The sequence below is a fragment of the Pagrus pagrus genome (genome assembly GCF_965226575.1).
Source record: "Pagrus pagrus genome assembly, chromosome: 18".
NCBI classification, from domain to species: domain Eukaryota; kingdom Metazoa; phylum Chordata; class Actinopteri; order Spariformes; family Sparidae; genus Pagrus; species Pagrus pagrus.
In genome coordinates, this window is record NC_140202.1 from 23,751,470 (window position 1) to 23,775,687 (window position 24,218).

At 42.2% G+C, this 24,218-nt stretch overlaps 4 protein-coding genes across 6 annotated transcripts; 1 reads left to right on the top strand and 3 right to left on the bottom strand.

Moving 5' to 3' along the window:
* The first annotated feature begins 1,122 nt into the window (after positions 1-1,122).
* On the top strand, positions 1,123-4,508 carry LOC311274418 (dual specificity protein phosphatase 23-like). 3 transcript variants are annotated; one of them, XM_084382093.1, is made up of 3 exons: positions 1,123-1,420; positions 2,192-2,472; positions 3,287-4,508. In XM_084382093.1, the coding sequence occupies exons 2-3, from the start codon at positions 2,203-2,205 to the stop codon at positions 3,470-3,472; spliced, it is 456 nt and encodes a 151-aa protein (XP_084238219.1). In that variant the 5' UTR covers positions 1,123-1,420; positions 2,192-2,202; the 3' UTR covers positions 3,473-4,508. The 3 variants fall into 3 exon arrangements, with proteins under 3 accessions (XP_084238219.1, XP_084238218.1, XP_084238220.1); XM_084382092.1 differs by having other exon boundaries at positions 1,123-1,404; XM_084382094.1 differs by lacking the exon at positions 1,123-1,420 and adding an exon at positions 1,432-1,524.
* afdnb (afadin, adherens junction formation factor b) lies at positions 3,736-13,400 on the bottom strand (the record flags this gene model as incomplete). The annotated part of the gene is made up of 24 exons (XM_084381496.1): positions 3,736-3,829; positions 4,396-4,447; positions 4,559-4,637; positions 4,938-5,804; positions 6,040-6,180; positions 6,337-6,431; positions 6,518-6,673; positions 6,752-6,870; positions 7,006-7,079; positions 7,193-7,258; positions 7,379-7,465; positions 7,550-7,641; positions 7,743-7,941; positions 8,857-9,000; positions 9,207-9,478; positions 9,634-9,728; positions 10,145-10,290; positions 10,438-10,643; positions 10,743-10,823; positions 11,258-11,340; positions 11,445-11,566; positions 11,667-11,773; positions 11,877-12,069; positions 13,305-13,400. 24 exons carry the CDS (start codon positions 13,398-13,400, stop codon positions 3,736-3,738), a joined length of 3,666 nt encoding a protein of 1,221 aa, XP_084237622.1.
* Positions 13,401-15,236: 1,836 nt separating this feature from the next.
* Positions 15,237-18,093, bottom strand: slc22a3 (solute carrier family 22 member 3; the record flags this gene model as incomplete). Its single annotated transcript, XM_084381497.1, has 10 exons — positions 15,237-15,340; positions 15,433-15,545; positions 15,933-16,041; positions 16,142-16,356; positions 16,456-16,559; positions 16,675-16,792; positions 16,879-17,047; positions 17,219-17,373; positions 17,458-17,561; positions 17,695-18,093. The coding sequence occupies 10 exons, from the start codon at positions 18,091-18,093 to the stop codon at positions 15,237-15,239; spliced, it is 1,590 nt and encodes a 529-aa protein (XP_084237623.1).
* Positions 18,094-20,303: 2,210 nt separating this feature from the next.
* Positions 20,304-24,172, bottom strand: LOC311274045 (prostamide/prostaglandin F synthase-like). The gene is made up of 9 exons (XM_084381462.1): positions 23,223-24,172; positions 22,972-23,065; positions 22,793-22,846; positions 21,955-22,000; positions 21,751-21,878; positions 21,482-21,596; positions 21,066-21,188; positions 20,840-20,977; positions 20,304-20,658 (listed from the first exon to the last, which is right to left on the bottom strand). Exons 1-9 carry the CDS (start codon positions 23,329-23,331, stop codon positions 20,545-20,547), a joined length of 921 nt encoding a protein of 306 aa, XP_084237588.1. The 5' UTR covers positions 23,332-24,172; the 3' UTR covers positions 20,304-20,544.
* Between the last annotated feature and the right edge of the window lie 46 nt (positions 24,173-24,218).

The window sequence follows — 24,218 nt, forward strand, 5'->3', positions numbered from 1 at the left end:
GCAGACTGAGGAAATAACTTTCTTATATCGCTAATGAGATAATTAACTGCAGGAGGCATCGGGATTTTATTTTGTAGAGAGTAACCAAAAGTCAAACTGGAGTAGAAGTAAGACTTTAAAATATGAATTTGGTAAAAGTGGAAGCAGCTCATACGATTAATACTTGAGTAAAAGTCTTAGTATCTGATATTAAACGTACTTAAGTATCAAAAGTACAAGTAAAAGTTAATTATACCTATATTTACATGTATGTTTTGTATAATACGAGTTGAATTTTTATTGGATTCAGTGTTTTTTTTAATGTGATTGCTGAAATTACGTTACCTTGGCTCTGATGTAGCACCAAAATATACATACATACAAAATAACAGAAGAAATGTGGTTTTGTTCTTAGAAATATGTGTCTGTATTTATACACACTGACACTAAAATGGCTTGAGATAAAGTAGAAACTTTATATTTTCAATACAAATGAGTTAGACTAGACTAGAGACGGTGTTGTTTACATGACAAACAATAGTTTTCACCTAATACAGTTCTCATTTGTATAATAGACCAGGTTCATGCTGATCATGTAGTATAAACGTATCCCTCACACAATCATCTTGGTGGAAACCATTTTTACAAGACTGTGTGATCTTCCCCCGAGCCCAGTACAGAAGGGTAAGAGGTCCAATTCAAGGTGGTCCTTAATTCTGAGGGACCATTATAAAATCAGGCAGCTTGTGGTTGGCAGCTCCCTGGTTATGCAGAGATTCAGCTGGGTGGAAGTGAACCAGAACACCCTGATCCAGTGGCACAGCAGCAGACATGAGGAGCCAGAGCTGGCTGTGCTGCTCCAGGGCACTACATCGCCTCCAGCCCTGAGGAGCCTGAGGAGCCTTTCCAGGAGACAAGAGTGCCCCATGCTGAACCCAGCCCAGCAGAACAGGAGCATCGGTACCGGCTGCCCGACATCCTCTAGTCAACTCAAACTCAGTTACAAGCTAAACTTTTTGGGGGATGGGGAGTGACGTGTAGCCCCAGCTGTGCAACTGAGGAACACCCCCTACTCCAGAAGTGATGTCCAAATAAGGCAACGCGCGTCACGCAGCAGGTAGACGCGACCCCCCTCAGCAGACCGCCGGTTCGAGTCCCGTGCGCGGCGAGTCCAAATAATTCAAAATCATCCAAAGTTTGTGCTCAGCTAGAAATGAATACATCAGACAGATGTGAATACAAAACAGCCACAGACAAGCCGTCATCTTATCTGACGGGTTTATGACAGCAGCACCGCCCCTGAACTTTATTGTGTCGCAGGTTTGACAGGCTGCTGGAGTGAGCGGAGCCGTTAGCTTGACTGCTAGCCGGGTAGCACACGCTTTTCAAATAGCGAGGACGTCCATTCATCTCAGAGGAAAAACTGTACGCAATCTTGAAGGTAGTTTTTGGGAGAGACGGAGCGTTGACACGGTTGTGTTCATTAATAGACGGGCAATGAATGACTTCACGTAATGGCTAACGCTTGAGTGGCTAGCGAGTTAGGTAAGCTAGCTAGTAACTTGGTGATACATTAGCTAGCTAACGTTAAACTAGAAGCTACACTCCTTTTCCTTTTTCTTCTAATCTATCTGTAGACATGACAAGCTGTGTGACCTGCAGAGTGTATTTTCCCATCAGGCCTGTATCTTATTATACTGAAATATGTACAGTTGTTAAACTAATCCTCCTGTCAGACATTGAAGTATCCAGCAAAGCCAGTATGCTAATGTTGGCTAGACAAATATCTTGAGGCTGTCAAACAGTGTTTGAGTGTTTCTCGCTTTCTCACGGTCTCTTAAACCAACTTGCTGGAAAGGTAGCGTTATAAAGCTGGCTACAAAATGTCAAAGTCCTTCTTTTTTATATCCATGTGTGGTTAAGAGTGTTTTTTATTAACCAGAGAGAGATAAAGTTCAGTACAAGTGATCATTCATGGCAGGGATTTCACTGCTTCACATAGTGCTGTTTGGGTAGTTTCATGTGTTTTCTCCAAGTTCATGTCATGGTTTGTCTTGAAACACTTGGTGTAATAAAACTAGTCATTTAAAACCATTACAACTGGTGTTTAGATCAAATGTCTAAAGGATATAAGGGTACTGATTTAATTTGGAGCACAGCTTCAGGTCCCATGAACTTAATAAATCTCATAATCTTTGTCTCCTCTTCTCAGTTTTCACAAGCATGGCCTCCATGTCTCCAAACAACTTCTCCTGGGTTGAACCAGGAAAATTGGCTGGACTGGCGCTGCCCAGGATGACGTGTGAATACCAGTACCTGCTGGACAACGGTATCAAACATCTGGTTTGCCTGTGCGAGAGAAAACCACCTTACCATGACTCGTGCCCAGAGCTGCAGCTGCACCACATCAAGATCGCGGACTTCACTCCTCCTTCGCCGAGTCAGATTGATAGATTCCTCTCCATCGTGGAAGAAGCCAACTCCAAGGGGGAGGTGAGAGCTCAGATGCTTGATAGACTGTGGCTGATGAATGGTTGTGCTTATAAAGTACTTTCAGGACTGAGGTTGAGTCTATCGTTGTGCACAAGCTTACAAACCACAAGCATTGTAACCTCATACATCTGGCATCAAGTTAACTTGATTTTGGCAACAGAAATCCTGGAACATTGGGAAGGAAAAACTGTCTTTCACAACCTTGCAGCTCCTCCAAAGTGCATGAATCAAAAGGCAAACGGATAAAAAGCTGGAAAAGCCTTTGTCAGTGTATTGACTTTCATACTATGTATGCATTTATTCATGTCTTACAAAGGCTATCAGGTTTTAATAGGTTAGTCTGTTGTTTGTAGTATCTGCTTTCTTCTTTTAACAGTCGGCCAGGGTCGGTGTTCCTGGTTGTGTTCAGTAATGCCTTCAGAAAAGTTCCTATCTTTCTGTCTTTGATAATTTAGCCCCAGGACCTGTTTAATACCAGGTTTTGGTACTTATGATGTAGCTTAAATGATTCATTAGTTTTATAAATAGTCAGAAAATAGTGAAAAATACTTGTTGTAATTCTCAAAATCAAATGTCAGGATGTCTTCAAATCGCTTCCTACGTCAGATTAACACACTAAAACCCAAATATATCAAGTTTAACATCACATAAGACAAAGAAAAGCATTGTTTTCTAGAACAAAACGACTTCAACAGGTAAACGATACTCTGAATAAATGGCATTTAATTTTGTCTCATGAAAACAACTACCGCAGGATGTGTGTGCTTTGATACAGACTGTTGAACAAAGTAAACATTGTGTTGTTTCTGTTCAGGGCGTGGGAGTTCACTGCATGCACGGACACGGGAGAACGGGGACCATGCTGGCCTGCTACCTGGTGAAGACGAGGAAGCTGTCTGGGATCGACGCCATCACCGAGATCCGCAGGCTGCGAAGCGGCTCGATCGAGACTCACGAACAAGAGAAAGCTGTGGTACAGTTTTATCAGCGCACAAAGTAGCAGTAAACAGTTTTTACAGTTAATGAACATAAAATAAGCGGAAGAAGTGCCTCGATTATACTGCTAAATGAACTTATACGAAATACAAACAGTACTGTGGCCCTGGGACATTTCACTAAGACAAACATCTCTACTGTACATACATGCACACACCCTCTTTTCGCATGGTACTGTATTCTGTCCTTCTGTTGCACATCTTTACTTTAGTTTATATAGATTATATAGACACGTTCGCCCTCTGTTCACAGGGCTGTAACCTTCATTTAAGCACTGGACGCCAGAGAGAAGAGACGCTGACGCTCCTTGAACGTGAGCTTTTCAGGAGCCGACGCTCTCTTCATTTTCTCCTCCTGGTTTCTGTAATTAAACAATGATATTAGCCGGAATACTTGAATTTTATTAACAGGGAATCACTTACGGGGGCACAAACAGCAGCCTGTGCTGTTTTAAAATGTATTTATAGAGTGTTGTCTGCAGATTTATGTTACTCAGGGATCTCTCTCAAATGCTTTAAAGGTTTTTGGGAGATTTAAATCAATGATGTGCCACTTTAAGAATGTACGTTCACCCAAAAATGAAAATGCCCCCATGTCGCTTCAACAATCAGTATGACAGCGTTCGCTCCAACACATCAGAATCAAACCATTTCATAAAAAATAAAAACTTAACAGAATTAAATCTATGTGGTCAAGGAAGGGCATGGAGGCTACTGTACTGTACTGCAGCCTTGGTAACACTTACTTGGAAACCTAAATCATATATAATGATTGAATTTTTCATTTTGGGGTGAACTGTTCCTTTACAACAGTTAGACTAGAGAAGCTTTGTGTGGTGGTAAACAAACTGTGCATGGAGATTTGTGTGTCATCAAGTGGTCATGAGTCGAAATGCTGCATAAAAAGCCAAACAAATGTTAAACTCACTCTTTGAAGCCGGTGTCGATCATATCGTGACTCGGTCCACTCGGTCTTTGATCTGCCAAAGACATGGACGTGTTGTAATGTGCAATAAAATAATATGTCTGATGAACACAAACTCTTGTTTCAGCAATTTTCTATTTTCTGTACTGTATCAGCGAACAGTTACCTGTTTTCTCCTCGTCGTCCTTTCGCTTTTCCAACTCTTTCGGTTCAGTGTTGATGTTCCCAGCAGAGCTTCTCCTGATCTAAACAAGGAAAAGAAATCATTTGATATAAGTTCTCATCTCTCTATTAACGCGGAAGCATTCCTTTATTGATTAAAGTTATTAAGACAATTTTAATATAACATTTTTAGACACTTATACAGCTTATTGATACACTTTTGGTATCGTAATGCTCTGAAACATCCCATCCTGTGTACTTTTAATCTGTTATTTATCAAAATGATGAGCATGAAAATGCTGCTGTGTCTTACTTGTTGCACTCACACATAAAGTATTTTATGGTGGATCTTCCCTTTAACTGGACCCTGTGTGGCGCCTCACCTGCGTTCTCTTCTCCAGCTGCTGTATTGTCAGCATCATGTCCAGATCCTCGTCTTCCTCCTCATCCTCGTCCTCTCCTCTCTGCTGAATCTCCTGCAGCCTCTTCTGAAACTGCCACTCCAGGCTGAGCTTCCTGAGCCGGTCGCTCTCCTCCGCCGTGCGCTTGGCTTTACCCTGGAGCTCCTGCACCTCCTGCTCCAGGAGCTCCACCGCATGAAGCCTGTGCTGCTTCTCCAGCTTCTCCTGGGCCTCCCTCCTCCACGGACCAGACAGCTCCTGCGGGTCCTTTTGCTTTGTTGGACCCTGAGTCGGAGGTTCTTGGAAGGAGACGTGTTTTGTTGGAGGGATGCTGACTTGCGGTTTTGCTGCTTGATCCCTGTGTGTGGTGGATCTTTGTGATGGATGTGAGGGCTGAGGTAGCTTCTTGGTTGCAGTAATGGGACATGCATAAATATGGTTAGCTTGGTTTTGAGCACTCTGTTTGTTTCCGTTTACTTTGAGGGTTCGGCTCATCTTCGCTGCCAGCAGAGACGAACTCTGGAAGGTGGTGAGTGGAGGATTTGTGTGTGTGTTCACCGATCTGGTCACCGGGATGTCTATGCGTATGGGCTGGATCGAAGGCGTAGGTGTTGGATGTTGTGAAAAAGGAGTTCTCCAGACACCGGCGCCGCTCGTACGGCTGCCCTGCTGTCGCTTTGTAGGAGGACAGTCGTCTGAGAGGAGGTCATGACTTGAAACACTTGAGCGAATGGGGAAAGATGAGTAGTGGCTCATGCTTTGCTCCTTCTGCTCCCATGAATTCTGCCTTTTGTCCAGCAGGGGGCCTCCACTGTCCACGCACAGGTTCTCCTGTGACAGGGCCTGACGCTAGAAGGGGAAATGCAGAGATTTTAAATATGGTGGAGTAGAAAGATAAAGTGAAATGAAAATACTCAAGAGCCTCTAAACTGTACTTAAATTCACTACTTGTTCTTAGTGACATTACACCACTGTGAACAACATGTTGACTTCTCCTTTCTTTACAGATGATTAAATAATAAATGTGATGAAACATTTCTGCTCCCAGAGGGACATTAATACTCTTTATTTATTAAAGACTTACCATTAAAGTCCTTTTACTGGAGCGCTGTCCGTCTAAAGGCCTCAGAGAGACTTTCAGTGTTTGCTGTGGTCGACTGGAGTCAGACAGGTGCTTGTCCTGGGATTTAGGAGTCGGAAGTGTCAAGTACTCCCTGTGAAACGTCTGGATACAGACATGGAAAGTAAAGAAAGACATAAATTCAGTTGACAGTGGCATTTTTGTGGCTGTGCAGCATTTCCTTCCTCAACGCCTTTTTGCAGCAACTGAATATTTTACAAATGTTTTAAGAAATTAGACGGAGAAATCTGGAAAACTCACGTCTGCACAAAGGTTGATACTGGAGACGGCAGCCATGTTGTTCCCCCTCACAACCGGGTGAACAGGTTCATCTCCATCCTCGGGGCTAAAATCTGCTGAAATAAAGAGAAAATAAATACATTGGACATTCATCATATTTCACAATAATGCATTTAAGTGATGAAAGTAGAAGTGCACCCACTGGTCACGTTGGGGTTGGAGCGATACAGTTGTCTGTTTCTCTGCATTATCTGCTCCTTCTTCCTTCTGCTGCCTCCGTGATGCTCTGACGGACCAGCATCCACGACGCTGTACAGCTCCACAGCTTTACCGTTTGAATTAGCCAGACTTTCATCCCCTTGTGACGCAAGAAAAAGTCTTAAATCATGGCCTGAAATTGTAAATAACAAATGGTTTGACGGGTAGAATAATGTACCTGGTTTCTGCTCTGAGGTCGGCTCGCTCAGCAGAGCCCCCAGGCCGTGGTAGCTGGCTCCAAACTTGGCAACCTGTAAGGTCACAACGGGGCCGGTTTGCATCATGATCGCTGCTGCCCTAAATCATTGTAAGAGTAATAAGGTCAGTTCTCCATTTTATTGACGTATTAAATTTTTAGTTTGGAAAGATTGCGCTGCCATTAAAAAAAACTACTTTGTCATGGACGGATAGATAATACTGTCATGCGTCTACCTTTCTTGGCTGAGGCCGACCAGGCTGTGACCGTCCACACTCAGCAGCTGATCCCCAGCTGTTAACCTGCCATTCTGCACACAGTCGAGACACGAGAGATATTTGTCAGTTACTTCTTGTATAACTCCCCTAAAATGATTCTCGAACAACTGAAGTTCAGCTCGATCAATAACGTGTCGGCTCTCACCATTTCAGCCGGGCCTCCCCTGACGATAGATTTGATATAAATCCCAAGGTTACCTTGCCCTGCTCCCTGTGGCAAAACAAGAGGGAGGACGTTAATTAGCTGAGACGTTTAGCAGATATATTTCATGTTTGAGCAGTTCCGGTTAGTGAACACATCAGAATTAGGGACAAACACTGAGGCAGTCACCTTGGCAGCCACGATGCTGACACCCATCCCACTGTTCAGAGGCTTGTTCAGAGTGACGGTCACAACCTCTGGCTCTCTTTGTGCTGCCTGTTGAAGAAAATGGAAATAAAACAAAGAGCTGCTCCACAAGTGCTGTATTTGATGTTAAAATTGAATTATATTTTTGCTTACCAAGTATGTGCTCCCTGCAGAAGAAGCTGGTTCATTGAAGTACGCGGTCCAGTCACCTTTAGAGGTCAGCTGGGATGTTAAAGAGCAGAGACCTGAGGAGCAAGATGTCATTCAGTATAAGTATCAAACAATGAATGAGTTTATCTTACATGCGACACATTCCTGGTAATTTATATCCACATTTTTAACACACCTTTCCGGCATATTGGCTCCAAAAACTCCCTAAACCCTGGAGGGATTCCTCTCACAGAGTCACAGGAGTACCCTCCCTCCGGCAGCAGGAAGGGCAGGTGGAGGTCGAGGCTCTCCTCCAGCTGGACGTCCCGTCCTTCGCTCAAAATCAGGTTATCTGCAGAGGCCGCCGCAGCCGTCACTACAGCATCGATCAAATCCTGCAGCGGAGGATGACATGTGGATCAGACAGCGGAAACATTTCAGGAAAAGGTCGCTCTCGTATGTGGATTGACATTTGTCATTGTGTGACGAGGCTTCAGGGAAGGGACATCCAATCTGTCTGCTGTGACCCTGAGAGGAATACTGGAGACCTTCCTGCAGACGACGCTGACTGCTGACCTTCTTAGAGAGGTAGAAAAGTCCAAAAATAAAGTAATGTATACTCACTAGAAACTGCTGAACAGAGTAAATGATGAGGGTGAAAAATTATAGTTTTGAGGTACTTTTACTGGACTTGAGTGCAAATCGTGGCAGCCTAATTTCCTCAAAAGACTCTTTGCATTCAAATAGTTTTCATGTTCATGTTTCAACTGCTGGGGGTTGAATTGAGTGTGTGTTACTAGATTGATGTGTTTATTTCGGATTGTATACTTCCAGCCTCTTCAAAAAGGCAATATTGTATTTGACTGTAGTCTTGCACAAAAAGCGGATCTCACTGAATTCACTCCCTGTTTTATCACTTAATGGGGAGCTTGACATGACTTTGTCACACATTCACAAACCCGAATATTCAGAAAAATATTAGGAGAAATCAGTCAAAAGCGTCCCACTATTCCTCATATATTATTCATTATTCATATTCATTATTTTTAATAATTCATATGATCAGATCTATACTGCTGAGCTCCTGTTCTGTGGTCGAAGCAGCACTAAATTCCCCAAATATCGACTCTGTACTGTGCATTTCTGTTATATAAAGACGCTCTTATTAGTAGCAGTACTTTCATTTCTACAGGCTTCTCCTCTTGATATCACAAATGTCTTGTAGGGATTTGTCCCAGAAAGCGTCACCAGACTGTGGTGTGGAACAGGGAGGACAACAGCAGCATAAGAGGAGAGGAAGGAGTACTCACAGAGGGGATGTGAGGCTCATTGGTTGCATAGAGATAACCAGCCAGCAACATCTGCAGCTGCAGTGAGTTCAACTTGAAGCAGGTATTCTGGATGTCCTTCGCGTCTTTCATTGAGTACTTATTCATGGTCAGGAGCATGGTTGCCTAGAAACAGCCAGGCAATGCTATTTTAAAAGCTTGTACCATCTGAAATATGTGCTCTGACACGTAATTAAAACCTGGGGTAAAAAACTGCAAAGCATAAACAACTTCAGACATGTGTCGCCTCACAAAGGAGCTCAGATTGATGGACACTGTGTAAGCCTTTGTTCTTACCAGTGTTCGTCCATGTATTACAGGCAGGGACCGACCTGAATGATGTGTCCGAGGTGGCAGTCAGCAGCCAGCTCCAGGCCCTGCCTCTCCGCCCAGCCTTCGATGGCCATGAGCCTCTGGCGGAGAGCGGCTCCCCAGTAGTGGGAGCGCAGGCCGGGAGTGTTGGCCTCTGGGCTCGTCAGCTGGTTGAAGAGCCAGGCGCTGATGAAGTGGAAGAGTTGGGAGAAGAGCTGGATGGTGAGGGCAGGGTTGACCCGACAGCGGCGTAAAAGAGACATCGTGTTCATCAAGGTGTTCAGCACCATCTCTGCAAATAGGCAAGACAGAAGTTTATAGCATATAAAGTGGGAGGCAGAAGACTTTTATGACTTTCTGGTACTTTTCACAACACAGCTGGCAACGTCACAGCTCCTCTAAGAGTCTTGATTTATGTGTGCTGAGTAAATTAATTAAAATATTTACCTATACCAGCTGGCAGTGGGCCATGCTGCTCCGGATCGATCAAAAAAGTTGGCAAGTGCTTCCTCAACTCATTCTGTAGGCAGTGCAGCAGGCAGCTTGGTGGAGGAAAACACACATGTACATTTACATTATGTGAAACGTGCATCAGCACAAGAATTCTTGGGAATGAATGTTGTATCTGTAGGTAAAATATTGGCTGATAAACATATCAGCCCATAAATCATTATCAGGAAGTATTTACAGAGAGAGAAGTTGCATGTTGAAGTCAGAAAATCGGCTCTAAAGTGCTCGTGTATATGTACTTTTTGTATTTGGGAGCTCAGAGCTGCTGCTGCGGTGGGAAACCTATTTTTAAAGTGGTTTGTTTTGGTGTCAAGACACTTGTGGGGCCTCCAAGAGGGCAAAGGCTTGGATAGATACTTTTGATTACATGTTTTTAGCACAGGGACTCATTTGATGGGTGGTGGAAGGGTGATGTGGAGTGTGTCCTGCTGTCCTAGCTGTCTGTTACCTGTAGGCTTTGTGCACCAGGTGGGACAGATCCAGCTGACATTGCTGGGTGAGCGGGCTGAGGTGTTTGTCATGCTTGAGGAAGTTTAGCAGCTCAGAGGAGTTGGCCATCCAGAAGGCGAGAGCGCCGGCGATGGCCTGCTGCCTCTGCAAGGCAAAATATAGCAGCGGTGTCATATAAACTTACACAACACCTGGCAGATGTGACTTTGGTTTCACAGTTTGCTTTTGAAGTTCGAACTGTCACCTATTCAGTGTGTGCACTTGAAACAAAAAGAGTTTCCTCGCACTTGCCTGCATGACCTTTTCTGTCATGGCCACCATTTTGTTTGCGATGGAGGTGACACTGTGCGTCTGCCCCGAGGGCGGAGAGCCTCGTCTGTAATGGCGTTGTAGAGCGAAGCGCCCCACGGCGTAGAGGATGTACGCAGGTGAGAGCTTGAAATGAACTGTGGAGCTGTTGGTGTAATTTATGACTGCAGACAGGAAGGCCTCCTCAGCTGAGAATTAGAAAACACCAGCAGGGGGCAGGAGGACATTATGAGACAGGAAGGCAGTCAGCTTTCAACTGAAGCTAGAAAATAAGAGTTTCTACTCACAGTTATCACTGAATTTAATTCCAATAGGTAATCCAGGCTGATCAGAGAAGTCAGGAGGAAGACTTCCTGTGTGCCTCACTCCTGTGTTTGAGTGGAGAGAAGTCATGTGAGGAGCAGAAAAACAATGATGGCAGCCAACTATTTTGTAATCAATCATTTTTCTATTATTTTGTATTTTATTTTGATATATTTGATAAGCAAATATCTCCGATTGTTGTTTAATACACTTTAATCTTTTAAATTCTTGAAAACGATTCATTGATCAGTCATCAATCATCAGTGTCCCTAATGGTGAATAGAGTTTTTAGGATTTAGGGGGAAAAAAGTTATTTGAAGACGTCATTTTGGGAAAATGTGTAGTATTTTTTCACATTTTTTACATTTTATAGACTAAACAATTAAACAATCAATTAATAATCATTAGTTGCAGCCCTATGATATATATATATATATATATATATAATACAGTAGACTATGCTGTTCTTTATTATTTCTATTTTCTACACATGACTCACCCGGGGCAGCCTGCCTCTGTTGCTTTTTTCCCTCATGGTTGGAAACACAAATGCCGTTGTTGTTCAGTGGTTTCTCCGTTGACCTGGATGTTTGTTTAAAGGGGCGAATGTTATTCTGACGGTTATAAAGGCCTGAAGCCAAAAGTCTGGAAAACAAACATTCATGGCGAACAATGAACCATTTTACCCATCCTCATCCTCTGAAACCTTGTCAGCCGCTTTGTTCTTCTCTTTCTTCTTGTCTTTTCTCGACAGCGTCCTCTTGAAGTTTTGGATCACGCCTCCTTTTTCCTTCTCGTGACAGTTTTCCTTTATTGTCGAACACATGAAAAGGACATAGATGTGAGATTGTATATGAGTGAAGAGAGAATGAAGCTGCTCGACTGTAGATAAATGCTTAGAGCGTTACCTCCACGCTCTCCTTGTCTCTCTTGAGCACAAAACGTCCTTCTCTGTTGTCTTTCGTCCAGTTTAATTGCACGACCAGAGGCCTCTCGTCTAGACCCACTTTGCGTTCTTATTCCACAATGAAAACACAGGAAAATAGTCAGAGCATATTCATAAATCAACGACAAACTCATGACCCTTTCACCTGGAGGCTCCTGAGTCGAGCGAGTACCTTTATTGCCGTGGATCTCATACAGGGAATAACTCGTGGTCAGCATCTTCATGTCAGGCCTGAACTTCTCTGAAAGGGTTTCGATCAGCTCGTGAGCTGGGGAGTTGCTGCAAACACGCAGGCACTTAGTGGCCACGTTTCCTCCGACGTGATCCTCAAAGTAGAAGCGCATCACGCCGTGAAACTCCAGGTTCTGTTCGTCAAACAGAAAACTGTTACAATCTATTAAATCTGTCTCTCTTGTGTAAAATCCCATCGATCAACAGTTTATTGCAGTTTTAATCTTAGCTTGAAAACAGAAAAGATGTTGTTAAAATAAAATCAGTTAGAGCTTAATGTTTCTGTTTTGTTGTATGTGGAAACAGACAAAAGAGGAAAACATGGCAGGACAGAATAAGACAAAGCCAATGTGTGATTTATTTCCCGAGCCATCTTCACTTTCAACACTCCAGCTCCCAACACAAACACTGTAAAACTAAAGGGCCACAACAAAAAACTGATTAAACCAGATTAGAGTAGTAGAGAAGGGTGAACTACACCAAACCCTCTCACTGATAAACACTATCTTACAAGGAGCAGTAGTAGCAGTATTTTCATTTCTCCACGTCCACACAGCTGACAGTCGAGTTTAAAACATGTTTATAAATAATGAAAAAGTTCTGGTAATTTCTCACATCTCAATGTGACGTCTTCAGAACAAATATTTTTAAAATCCTGGCATTTGAGAAGCTGTCAGCTCGTGACATAAAGGCTGTAGAGCAGGTTTGTTTACTTTGTCTGTCATTCCCTAAAGTGTGATGCCAGCAGCTGTCAATCAAACACAGACAGAGACACGCCCCTTCAACCGGCTCAGAGGAAAAAAACTTTTCTGATATTTTAATACTAAATACAAAAAAATGAAATACATTTAAAAAACATTATTTTCGATGACTAAATGTGATTTCAGTCGGACTTTAAGATACAACAAGCACACGATGCTCTCACAATATGCACTGTAACTTATTCAATGTTTTCCCTCTGAAGAAACTGCTACAAGACTTTAAATTAACTTTGAAACAGACAGTTCAATACCAATAATATGATAATAAATATTATAGTATATGAATCTATTTAATAGAAACTTTAGTGTTGAAATATAAAATATATTAACGATGTTAGATAAAACATGAGTAACTGAATAAAATCAAATAACTTGCAGACCAGCAAGAAAGATCGTGTTAGAGTAAAAATCTATAATCTCACAAGATGGAAACACGAAAGCAGCATCCCATTACTTCTTAACTACTTCATACTAAAGTAAAGTACAACAGTTAAATATACTTTGGTGGGTGCAGTCTTTATATCTAAAGGTACATCTAAAACAATAAGCGTTCACACAAACACAGACAGACAAATCATTTGGTTTATGAACTCTGTCGGACGACTCACCTCATCAGGTTGGCTAATTTCAAACAAGTCCAGTCTGTTGTTGTTCCACTGTCTGATGACTTTGGCTAATCTCTCTCTTTCTTCCTCTTCCGGCATTTTTTTCCCCCAATTAAACTCAAAAGTTTAAGTTAACTCGAGTGGCTGCTGCAGATTTTTCTCCAGAGAGGAAAATATCCTGTGGCAGCAAAAAAAAAAAAGCTCTAATCTGTCCTGGGTGTTGTTTCTGTTCGGACCCCACCCCTTCTTTCAATCTATTCCCCATTAGTTATAAACTCATTGTACTGTGCAGTGAGTTCTTAAACATAATTGCCTGCTTCATCCCCGCATCCACATCCCCTCTCAAAGCCCCCACATCCCGCTGCCCTCATTTAACGGGTCAGTGGATCTTTGTTATGTGAGGCAACCAGTTTCCTAATCATATATCTGTCACAGGCAAACGATTCACCTCTTTACAGCCCGCCACCAAAATTTAATCTGTCATTTTACCACATTATTTCCATGAGCCGTGGTGCACATCTTGATTTCTCACTAGGGTTTTGCTGGTGCACCTCTTTGCATGTGTTTTCATCCCCGCTGCAGAAGTCATCATGTGACACTGACAGTGTGCAGGACTCTCAGAGACTCATGAGAGAAAAGTCCATCCTCCTTTTCTCAGCGACACGGATATTTACGCTTGAGGGGATCCCACTTCTCATGCATACCAGTGATTTACAACACAATTTATGGTCTTCCCCATTCAGTTAGCACTATGTGTATGTAGGGCAGCTTTTGTTGGCCGCTCTGAAGCTTTCTGGGTAAAACTACAATGGAACAAAAGCCTCGACAAAACCAACCATTAATTAGATATACAGTATAGCATTTAAAAAGAAAACACAACAACTTAACAATCAAGGGTATTGTTGTCTGGATGTTGGAAAATGAGGAGGAGATGAAACAATGATTAATTCGAGAAACGGATACAGGACATCAGTAAAAATCATTTTATTTGCATTTATGGAGTAGAAAAAAAAGCATAAATCTGTCAAGGTTACATAATCTTTCATTTTTTTAATAAAAGAAACACAGCTTAGACATTTTTAAACAGTATCTGAATCCAGACCTGCATCCAGTTGACTCAGGCCTGAGTGTCGGATGCCTAAATCCTCTCTGGAAACACTGAATTATAATGGCTATTATAACTTTAACTTAAGCAGCACCCTTCATAGAGAGCATCAATCAGATCAGTTCACAAGTTTATCCCGACAGGACAACAGACAAATATAATACAAACAAAGTTAAGCAACCAAAATCAACACTATCTTCATGTGATGGTAAGTTTCACTACCCTAATAAACATTAGCTCAAGGTGACGTAAGCTACCCTCAATCTGGGTATAAATAAACATCATTTCACTGTGGGAAAATTAGCACTGTTGAGGTGTGAGGCTGCAAAGATATGGATTCTTTCATCATTTGATTTCCCAACACCTCAAAGTCTCACGTTAACACCTTCTAAAGCTTCAGACTGCAATAACAACCACCGTAGTACATGTCACAGTACTTAACGCTGGCTGTACATCTAATAACGAGACATCATGCATATTGTAAACTCAGCACATATATGTAGGACATACGCCGACAGTGTTCCAGGTCTTCATGGCTTCAGTCATATGATAAAGCTGTTCCCTTCTGCATCCTTTGACTTGTTTTTCCCGCTGTCAGAAAACACAACAAGCACGAGAAACACAAGAAAGGCACGTTAAGGACCAAAGCATGAACATCTTAAAAGTATATTTTTGCCTCTCAGGCATCAAGTTGTCCCCTTTTCTTGCACTACTCTCACCATCTTCCCCGTCTCGACACCTTTCTGTTCTGCCATAAATGCTTTTCTGCTAAATTTCTTCCCCGGACGGACGTAAAATATATCTAATTATGTATTTTCAATAAAATCTATTCACCCTCCGAGATGCTCCACGTCCTCGATGGTCTCTGGCAGCACAACTCCTCTCATCTCAGGCAACATTGTCACCAATGCACTGTACAGCACCGACATCACACCTGAAACAAATGTTAACTTAAGTTGGTGAGTTTGAATTTTCCTTATGTGTCGTTTCAGAGAGCTTAGAGTATTTGAAGATTAACAAACTTACCGTAAAGCAAAAGAGGCAGGTCCTGCCAGATCCTGGCCAGTCTGTAGAGCAGAAATGGGGCTACAATTGCTCCAAAGTCACTGGCAGATGAACACACCGACACACCCAGATTTCTGTGAGACATTGAACAGCAAATTAAACCTAACCGTGTAAGACATTCACAATTTCTATTCATATAGGACCTGGACATCCCGCTCAAGTAAAGTCTGTGGTGGAGTTGTGGCTTTGTAATGAGGCCTTTGCTTTTTGTCAGCATTGTTGAGGACGTCTCTGTCTAGTTTGATTCAACTTTATTGGAATTATCGATGGACAAAGCTAATCGTAGCCTGAGCTTATGTTCAGCCTGAGCAACCACATCATGGCTCTTCAAGTGGAAACAGGAGATTAGTTTGGCGGCGTTTGAGGATGTCAATGTTGAATCCTATGTTGACATTGTTGATCATTTTTTTCAAGCACATGAAAAGCTGATCTTTGTCGACCAACAGACTTTGGATTCAAACCTTAGAGTTGTTGGGTACAACTCCGTGTTGGCAAAGTTCAGGGTCTCAAGTCCAATGCCAACAGCAAGCCTCCCGATAATCACGATTGACTTCTTCAGCCAGACATAATCTGTTGGAAAGACAGATGGAACAAAAGGATCGACATGGAGCAAGAACTTGGATGTAACCTGTAAATAATAATGACTGTTCCTCAGTCAGCTGTGCTTTACCCATGGGGATGAAGGGGACTATGAGGCAGGCAATGCCACCGGTGACGTTGGTGACGGCCATGACGGAGCGTCGGCCGAGTCTGTCGACCAGCAGGTAGAAGATGAGGCCGGTGGGAAGCTCCACCACAGCAGAGAGAAAGAAGTCCAGGTAGAGGTTATTGCCTGTGATGCCTAGCCGCAGGATCAGGCCTTGAAACACGACAGTACTTGTAAACCTGGATAAGAGGAATATCAAATAAGATATTACTTGCACATCCGTCAGGGACAGGATCAGGGCAGTATTTTATTGTATTGTGAGGAACAACTTGACTTACCAGGCATAAATTAAAATGAGTGTGTTTTTTCTTATATTTGGTGTCCGAAACAAATCCATTACTGAAATAGGAGTCACTTCATTTGTTTCCTCCAAAAGAATAATCTGGAAAACATTATATCGAACAGTTAATCAGATTTGGTAAATCAGATTTCTAGATTATCATCTTACCCGGCACAGTTCACAGAAGCAGAAGCAGTTTTTATAAATGTTGTCACACCTCTGGAAGATTTTGCGGTAAAGATCTCCCGTTGCATTTAGCAATATTCGCAGCAACCCTCGTGGCGTCTGTATTTCTTTTTTGTGAGAAGAGCCAGCGTGGAGATTCAGGAATAATCCTTTCAAAACAAACACACATCTGCATTGGATTCGACCCAGAGATGAACAAAACACGGCATATACGAAGCAAACCATGTTTGTATACCAGTGGTATGAGATAAACAGGATGCAGGGCAGACTCATGACCAGCTGCAGGGTCCTCCAGGAGGACAAGAAGTAAGCCAGGCCAGGCAGGATGACCATGCCAGTGGAGTAGAAAGTCCGACTCACCATGGACACATATTTCCTGTTGTCTGATCCGAAGAACTCAATCACTACAACAAAGAGAGATGATGTTGTAGCGGATCGATTTACCCTTTCACATATGTATTTATTTGTCAAAGCAAAGGCACAAGTTGTGAAATATTATAATCATGCAATATGACTAACATCAAGAAATAGAATTAGATATATGTCCTTGGATGAGCTCCGCTGTATGAACATACCGAGGACATAGCTGGCCGTCCATGCTCCCTTTGCGCAAAACCCTTGTAGGAATCGAAAAGTAAGCAGCAGCGGGTACCAAGGCGACAGCATGACCCCCACACCTGAGACACCAAGGCCAACCATCGACGCAATGAAACATGGCTTCCTCCCAAACCTGTGAAAACATCAAGTATTATTAGTATTTAAAAGTAATTAGGAACTGATTGTGAGAGCTGAAGCTAAACAGTGCAGAACAGACCTGTCGGCCATGTAGCCGGTGACAAAAGCTCCAACAAAAAATCCACATGCCAGGAGAACTTGATTCAGATCAGCGAGCCAGGATCTCTCACAGACCAACGAGAACTAGGAGGGAAAAATGTGAACACACCTTTCATCCAAAACCAAAGCTGATAGATAGATGGAAGGTGCAGCCTCATATCAGATTGTGCAACACTGTTTCTGTTGGTAGAAGAGGCAGGAAGAAAGATGCACCTACCTCAGAAACAATAGTGCTGTGGCTTTTATCGAACACCCATCCGCTGTCACAGGGCACCAACTGGGTCGCGTTAGAAGTCAGCAGCCAGTCAAGCTCGTTGCATTTGTCGTGGCCGTTGCTCCAGTCTACGCCAAACCTCTCACAGCGGCTGAATGATCCTGACTGTTCAGAGCGGGGAACGGTGACTTGCCGCACCTCGAGGTCCGTCCAGCCGCATTCCTCCCGGAGGCGCTCAGATTCAGGAGTCCAGCACCAGTGGTCCGGAGTGTGCCCTAAGAAAACAACCCCGACAATTACAAAAGCAAAGAGTATCAACGGTAACGAACCGAGCGTAACGACCTTCTTGTGGAAAGGCCCAAAATCTACTATGTGCTCCATGAGTTTGTCTACGTTTGCCATATCTGCTGATTATCTGACGTCCGGCATAAGATGCTGCGTCTGTCAGAGCACTCCCGTCTGAGAATGTCTCAGAGAAGGTGTGTCTTTAAAGGGACGAGAGGGGCACAGGTGTTGACACAAAGTCCTCCCTCCTTTCTCACTCTTGAGTTTACTGGTCATCTTTTCAAGGAATTGAAAGTTATTATTAATTGGCCCGTAAACAAGACCCCAGGGGCCCCACACGGTCCTTATTCCTCACAGGGGAGGACAGAAACTTTGTCTTCAGCGGGCATGTTTTTGATTCTTTCACATTTTGACTGATGTCCCCCAAATTGGGGACAAAGGGTCAATTTGTAAGATATGGCCAGAATTTTAATTTAAAATGTGTGACGAAAGTGTTGACATGTCAAAGTCGTCATGCTCTGTGCTGCGGAGATGTCTCCTCAAGGTAGCATGCTAACCAGCTGGCTGGTCTCCAGTTGCACTTTGTGCTGCAACAAGTGATCTGTGAGTCTAATAGCTCCAGTAGTTTCGGCTTGGAGATATGAAAGCGGTGAATTTGCTATTCAATAAAGGTGTAAGTAAGCTTAAGGAGTCAAAATAAAATCATAAAATGTAAAGAAAGGAGATATTTTTGACATTTATTTCCTCACTAAACAGAAAAAAACAACTGAACATCGTCTGAATTCAAGTTTCTTTCTTCTACCAAACTAAGACGAGCTTAATTGCCTCGTTAGCTCATCGCAAAACACACAAAATAAATCAAATAAAACCCACAAAAACAGTCTTGGTTTGGTCTAAATAAATTCTCAGCCACTATAAATCACTTCTGTACTGTATCCCCCGTTTTCAAACTGGCATCAGAGGCTGGAAGCGGACAGTAAACGAACAAGCCTAGTTTGCTTTGCATGTTTCAGTTTGGCCATATCATAAATTGTGTTTGCTGTTTTTCATTATAGATTTCACTGAACTCAGTGAATCCAGAGGAGCGTGATGAACAAAACAAAACAAACAATGCCTGTACACACTTTAGGATTCTCAGTTTAATGTAAAGATTAACCGAAATGGAGCATTTCGGAGAAACAGGACGTTTTGCATTCCACTGAATTCTGAGAATTTTGTGCTCTTTGGTTGACATATTTGTGCAGGTGTTAATGTACACCGACGTCAGGACACCTTAGTTTCATCTTCAGGAACACCTTCCTCAGTCATCTGGGTCCAGGACCTCATACAGAGACCCACATCTTTTAATCTGCCCTCACAAAATATAACTCAAGTTTGAGATCACATAAGAGTCTTTACAGACTTTAGTCTTGGAATTATGTATTTCAGATCAGTGATTTTGGTTGTTAAACTTCCTTTTAAACCTGGAAAATGTCTCAAAATATATGTTTCTTTGCTTCAGTTTGACCCTTAAGAAGGCAAATATCAACAAAGAGAACAATATATGGATAAGGGCGACTGATAAGATGGTAACCAGTAACTTTCAGCACACGTCTGTGGTGTAAATCACCAGTAAAACATGTCAAGGGAACAATGTAACAATCCTCTTCTGAAAAGAGCCCAAAGCCTCTGTGCTCGATGAGTTTATTTACATTTGCAGTCTCTGCTAGTTATTTAATATCTGGCGTAAGATGAGGGTTTCAACAGCAGTCCGAAAAATATGATCTTAATTTTTTCTGCGTATGAGATTAACTGTCTCTTCAGATTAATTTACAAACAAAAACAAAACAGGGTGGCTTGAGAAACAAAGAAGACACAGCTGTGCACACGTTGAGCAGTCAGAATGTAGCATAATGTAAATATTAACCAGAGGAACAAGACATTATGTAATCCAGGTTACTGAGTTTCCATAAACGACATGCATGTACATCAACAGCGACACGCACTTATATCACTCCCTCGCTGTGTTATAACTGATTAGACAACCTTTCTGTCAGGTGGTTTTCTAAGAAAAGTGTGCTTTAGTTGAGCAGCGTGACATATTGTGTTTTCACAAACTACTTAGCAGCTGCCTTTATTTTATATTTGTGTATCAGCTAATTTCATTTTATTCTGATGAATGTTTGCGTCGTTACCTTGAGTAGACTTCTGGTAGGATTTTTCTGGGTTCAAACATTGTGGGAAGCATTTAGGACGATGTAAATACACAACTCAACAAAACATATAACAGTGTCCGGGTCATTTTTAGACACTTTATTGCGGAAATGTTACATATTATACAGTATCTCTGAAGGCATTAGTGCTTTTTATTCGATTTTCATTACAGAGCTCAATGAATTTCGTTATAAAAGTAAGATAATTGTGCAGTAACGTTTAATTCACATTTGTTATCAACAAGTTGAAACCTTTTCATTTGTTGCTTAAAGCTTAGAAAACATTTTTATTCAAAAAACTTGACAAAAACAAACTGGAACAGGACATTAATCAGCTGACGTCGCCTGTTTCTGGTCTCTGTTAATTAACAGAGTTTCATCTTCCCAGTGCAGATAAGATGACCTCCACTGAGGGTCTGTCTATGGGGCTCTGACAGCAGTGAGAGAACAGCACCCTCCCATGTTCGCCCAAAACAAAGTCGCCTCCCAGCTAAAGAAATAGAGAAGGAAAAAAATTCAATTACAAATTAATCCTAATAAATTCTGTGTACTAAAGTGACAAATTTAACAAATAAAAATCCAGTTGGTGAGTTAAAAAAGTCAAGAATTATTTATTCTGTTGTGAATAATTTCATTCATTTTCGTGCGTGGAGCTTCGAGCATCGTTCTACCTGAAACATGTCGTCTTGAATCGATGGGAGCTCTCGTGGAAACTCCATGTTGTCCGCCACGTATTCGGCATACAGCAGCATGTTACTGAAGTTTAACACTTTCTTTAGAGACGCTCCCACGCCGAATGCTGCGTACATCTGCAACACACCGACAGAGTTGGCAGCTCACTTACCATCAGAAAGGATATGAAGTGTGTTTTCTATATTATTGTTGTGTAATAATGACCTTCCTCTCGTGGTCCAGCAGCATGTCATACTGACAACCAGTCTCCTGCAGCCAGTGTGCAGCTCCCTCCTGACAGCCAAATGAAACGACCACCGCTTCAATTGAATGTGCGTCCAGGGACCTCTGAAAAATAATGTCAGGTACAGAGGATGGTAATGAGGATGATTATAGTCGTATGTGGGTGAGAACATGCAGGATTTAAAATGCGAATTACTGCTTCCAAAGGTAGCTGTGCCAAATATTTTAGTTTGAAGTTGATTATTGAGATTGTTGTCTCTGTGAATAACACTGCACTAATAACATGGTCAGATCAATTCATTTGCCTCCTTGCTGATAAGTTTTCTATCAGCCGGACGACGAGCGTGACCGCTTCAGCATTCGCTCTCTGGTTAGGATTTTGCGGCGTGTGTCTTTACCTGATTCTTCTCCAGATCTTTAAGATGGAGACGGCAGAGCAGACAGGAAAACTGGCGGATTAACACCAACAGGATCTTTTTACCTTCCCCAAGATATTTCTCTAATCTCACTTCTCTGCAAAACCCACAGAAACAGCAAACTAATGACGTGAAGGAGAAGGCAATACACCAGAAAGGTTTAACCAGAAAATGAAATAAATAGCACAATTTGTTTCTAGCTGAATTTCTTATCAAGTACAGCTGCTCACACATAAATAAATCACACCTACTCTCCTGTTCTGGCATTGATGAGAGATGTATCTGGTGAGACGCATTTTGACTGATCGTCTGTATCCAGGATTTTAGCACTCAGTTGTAACTCATCGTCCAAACGCTGCAGAAAGGAATCCCACTGCACCTGCGTTACATCGAACACAGTCGGTAAAAAACAAGATGCTCACACAAGAATGTTTGTGAAAATATCTGTGACTCACCTCTAGTTGTTCGAAGTCCTTCAGCACGCCCCGTAAAGCAGCACAGCTGGAGAAGTCATACAGCAGAGTTTTAACTATCGTTTCAGTTCATGGAAATGATCATTTTTGCATCCCAATGTTTTGTTTTCTTACATCCGAGAGGCGTCTCTGCAGCACTATAATGCTGTTCTGTCAGATATTGCACTTGCAGCCCTGAACGAAACCTCATGCCGTGACTTTAAATATTATTTATTCGCTCCTACGAAGGCTGCAACTAACAATTCATTTCATTATTGATTAATCTACTTTTTTCAATTATTCGATTAATTGTCTAATCATGAGAAATGTCGTAAAACTCAAGTTGACGTCTCTAAATAGTCCAAAACCAAATCAAAACTATAATGGCACTCAGTAGAGCATACACCTCCGCCAAGGCCCGACAGCCCCTTTAATTTAATCATGCCTAATCCAGTATCAAAGCTGATAGTTCAACAGATGTAGCATCTGCATCAAATGTAATCTCTCACAGATACCAGCCACTTAAATTAGCCTGTTTTTTTTTTTCAGATTCATGAATTTTTTTCCTGAGAAAAACAAAAATGTAAAAAAAAAAAAAAACAGTTCCTGGATGGGCCCTTTTTTCTAGAGCTACACCAAAGGTTAATGGTGTCTAGTCTGAGCCGAGACCCATCCTCCATCCAAGTTTCCTGGAAATCAGTTCAGTAATCTTTGTGTCATCCTCCTCACAAAAAAAACAAAACATAACCTCCTTAGCAAATGATTACAGTTGAGAAGCTGGAACGTCTGGATGTCAGGTGCCAAAATGTCAGGTCAGGTGTGAAAAAAAATAAGCTCTTACTGATTGTTTATTCTCCACAGGTGCTCTGCATCAGTTTTCTTCTTAACAGACAGACTGAAATCAGAAAAAATCAAAGTAAACGACTCGCATCTACATGTCAAACAGTGGAAAGCTGAATCTGTAGTGCTTTAAAGCTACATTCAACATATTGTTTATATAATGTGGCTAGTGCTCGTAACCTTCTGTACAGATCTGCACCAGCTTCAATCAGACCCAGCAGTGACTGTTTCTGCACGACGCGGATTTTCTGCCTGATGAAGTCCTGGAGAGAGCCTGAATAATCAAAAGTAAATGAAGTTAGTGTGTAACAGTCTTTATGTCCAATGATTGACAGGCCTCCTGCTGACCCGACCCATGCTATGTCCATAAATCGCCTACCAGCTGTAAGTCACGGTGTCTATTTTTACATGCTGCACAAAGTGCTGCCTACCTTCCCGGCTCTCCGTCTCGGCTCGTTCCAGTAAAGCTTTTCCCTTTTCGACAAAAGCCGTGAGAGCTTTCACACAAGAGGCTGCAGCCGGGTCGGCTCCAGCAGCCATTTTATGTTTGAATGCATGTGATAGTTACATGAGTTGTGCAACTTCTTATCAGCACACCGGGGTGAAACAAACTCTGCTTTCTCGCCAAGTCCACTCTGGCCGAATGGGGAATAAAAGATTAGCAGCTGAAGCTCAGTTTAAAGGGGCACTCTGCTGATTTTACACATGAAGATCAGTTCACTAGTCATCAGGAGTGCTACTTGGTTTGTGAGAGTGGTTGTATAATTTGTGAGGTCTGAGGAAAATGACCTTTGAGTTGCGTTATCACAGATTGAGACTCTTCAATTCATCCTCAGCATAGAAAATGTTTTTATTTTAATACTTCAGCCCTGGTGGCTTCTTCTCGCTGATGGTCTATTATTCTTATGTAGATCAAAGAGGATCAGTTTTACATTCATACTGTTTAGATTATATTCTCAATGTTATTTTATCTAGCCACACAGGATTTGTCTAACTGGATCGTTCTAAATACAACAAGTTTTCTGAATTTTTCCCTAAATTGTACTAATTTTTTAAGCTTTAAGCTTTGCTGCGATGCTATCAACCCTATTCCTTAGCCACCCAAGATACCTTATCAGCACAACCTCCTGCACAACAATGTGTTTTTCATGGTAACAGGGCACTAATCCTCTTTCTTAGAGCGACGTGTATGGTGAAATAATACGTCTGACACTATTATTATGCTCAGCCCACTTAGCTAACACTTCTAAAGTGAAAGTGCCGCCAGTGCATCAGTTATCAGGATACTTGGATACCGCAAGTATCACTCATAATGGTTTCCCAGGTAACCTCCCCAGGAAGCTAGTGGATAGATGAGGAAAAGGAAGATGTCCAACTGATCTTCAAAGCCCTTAAACTGTTGGTACCAAATTGCATCTCTCTGATCT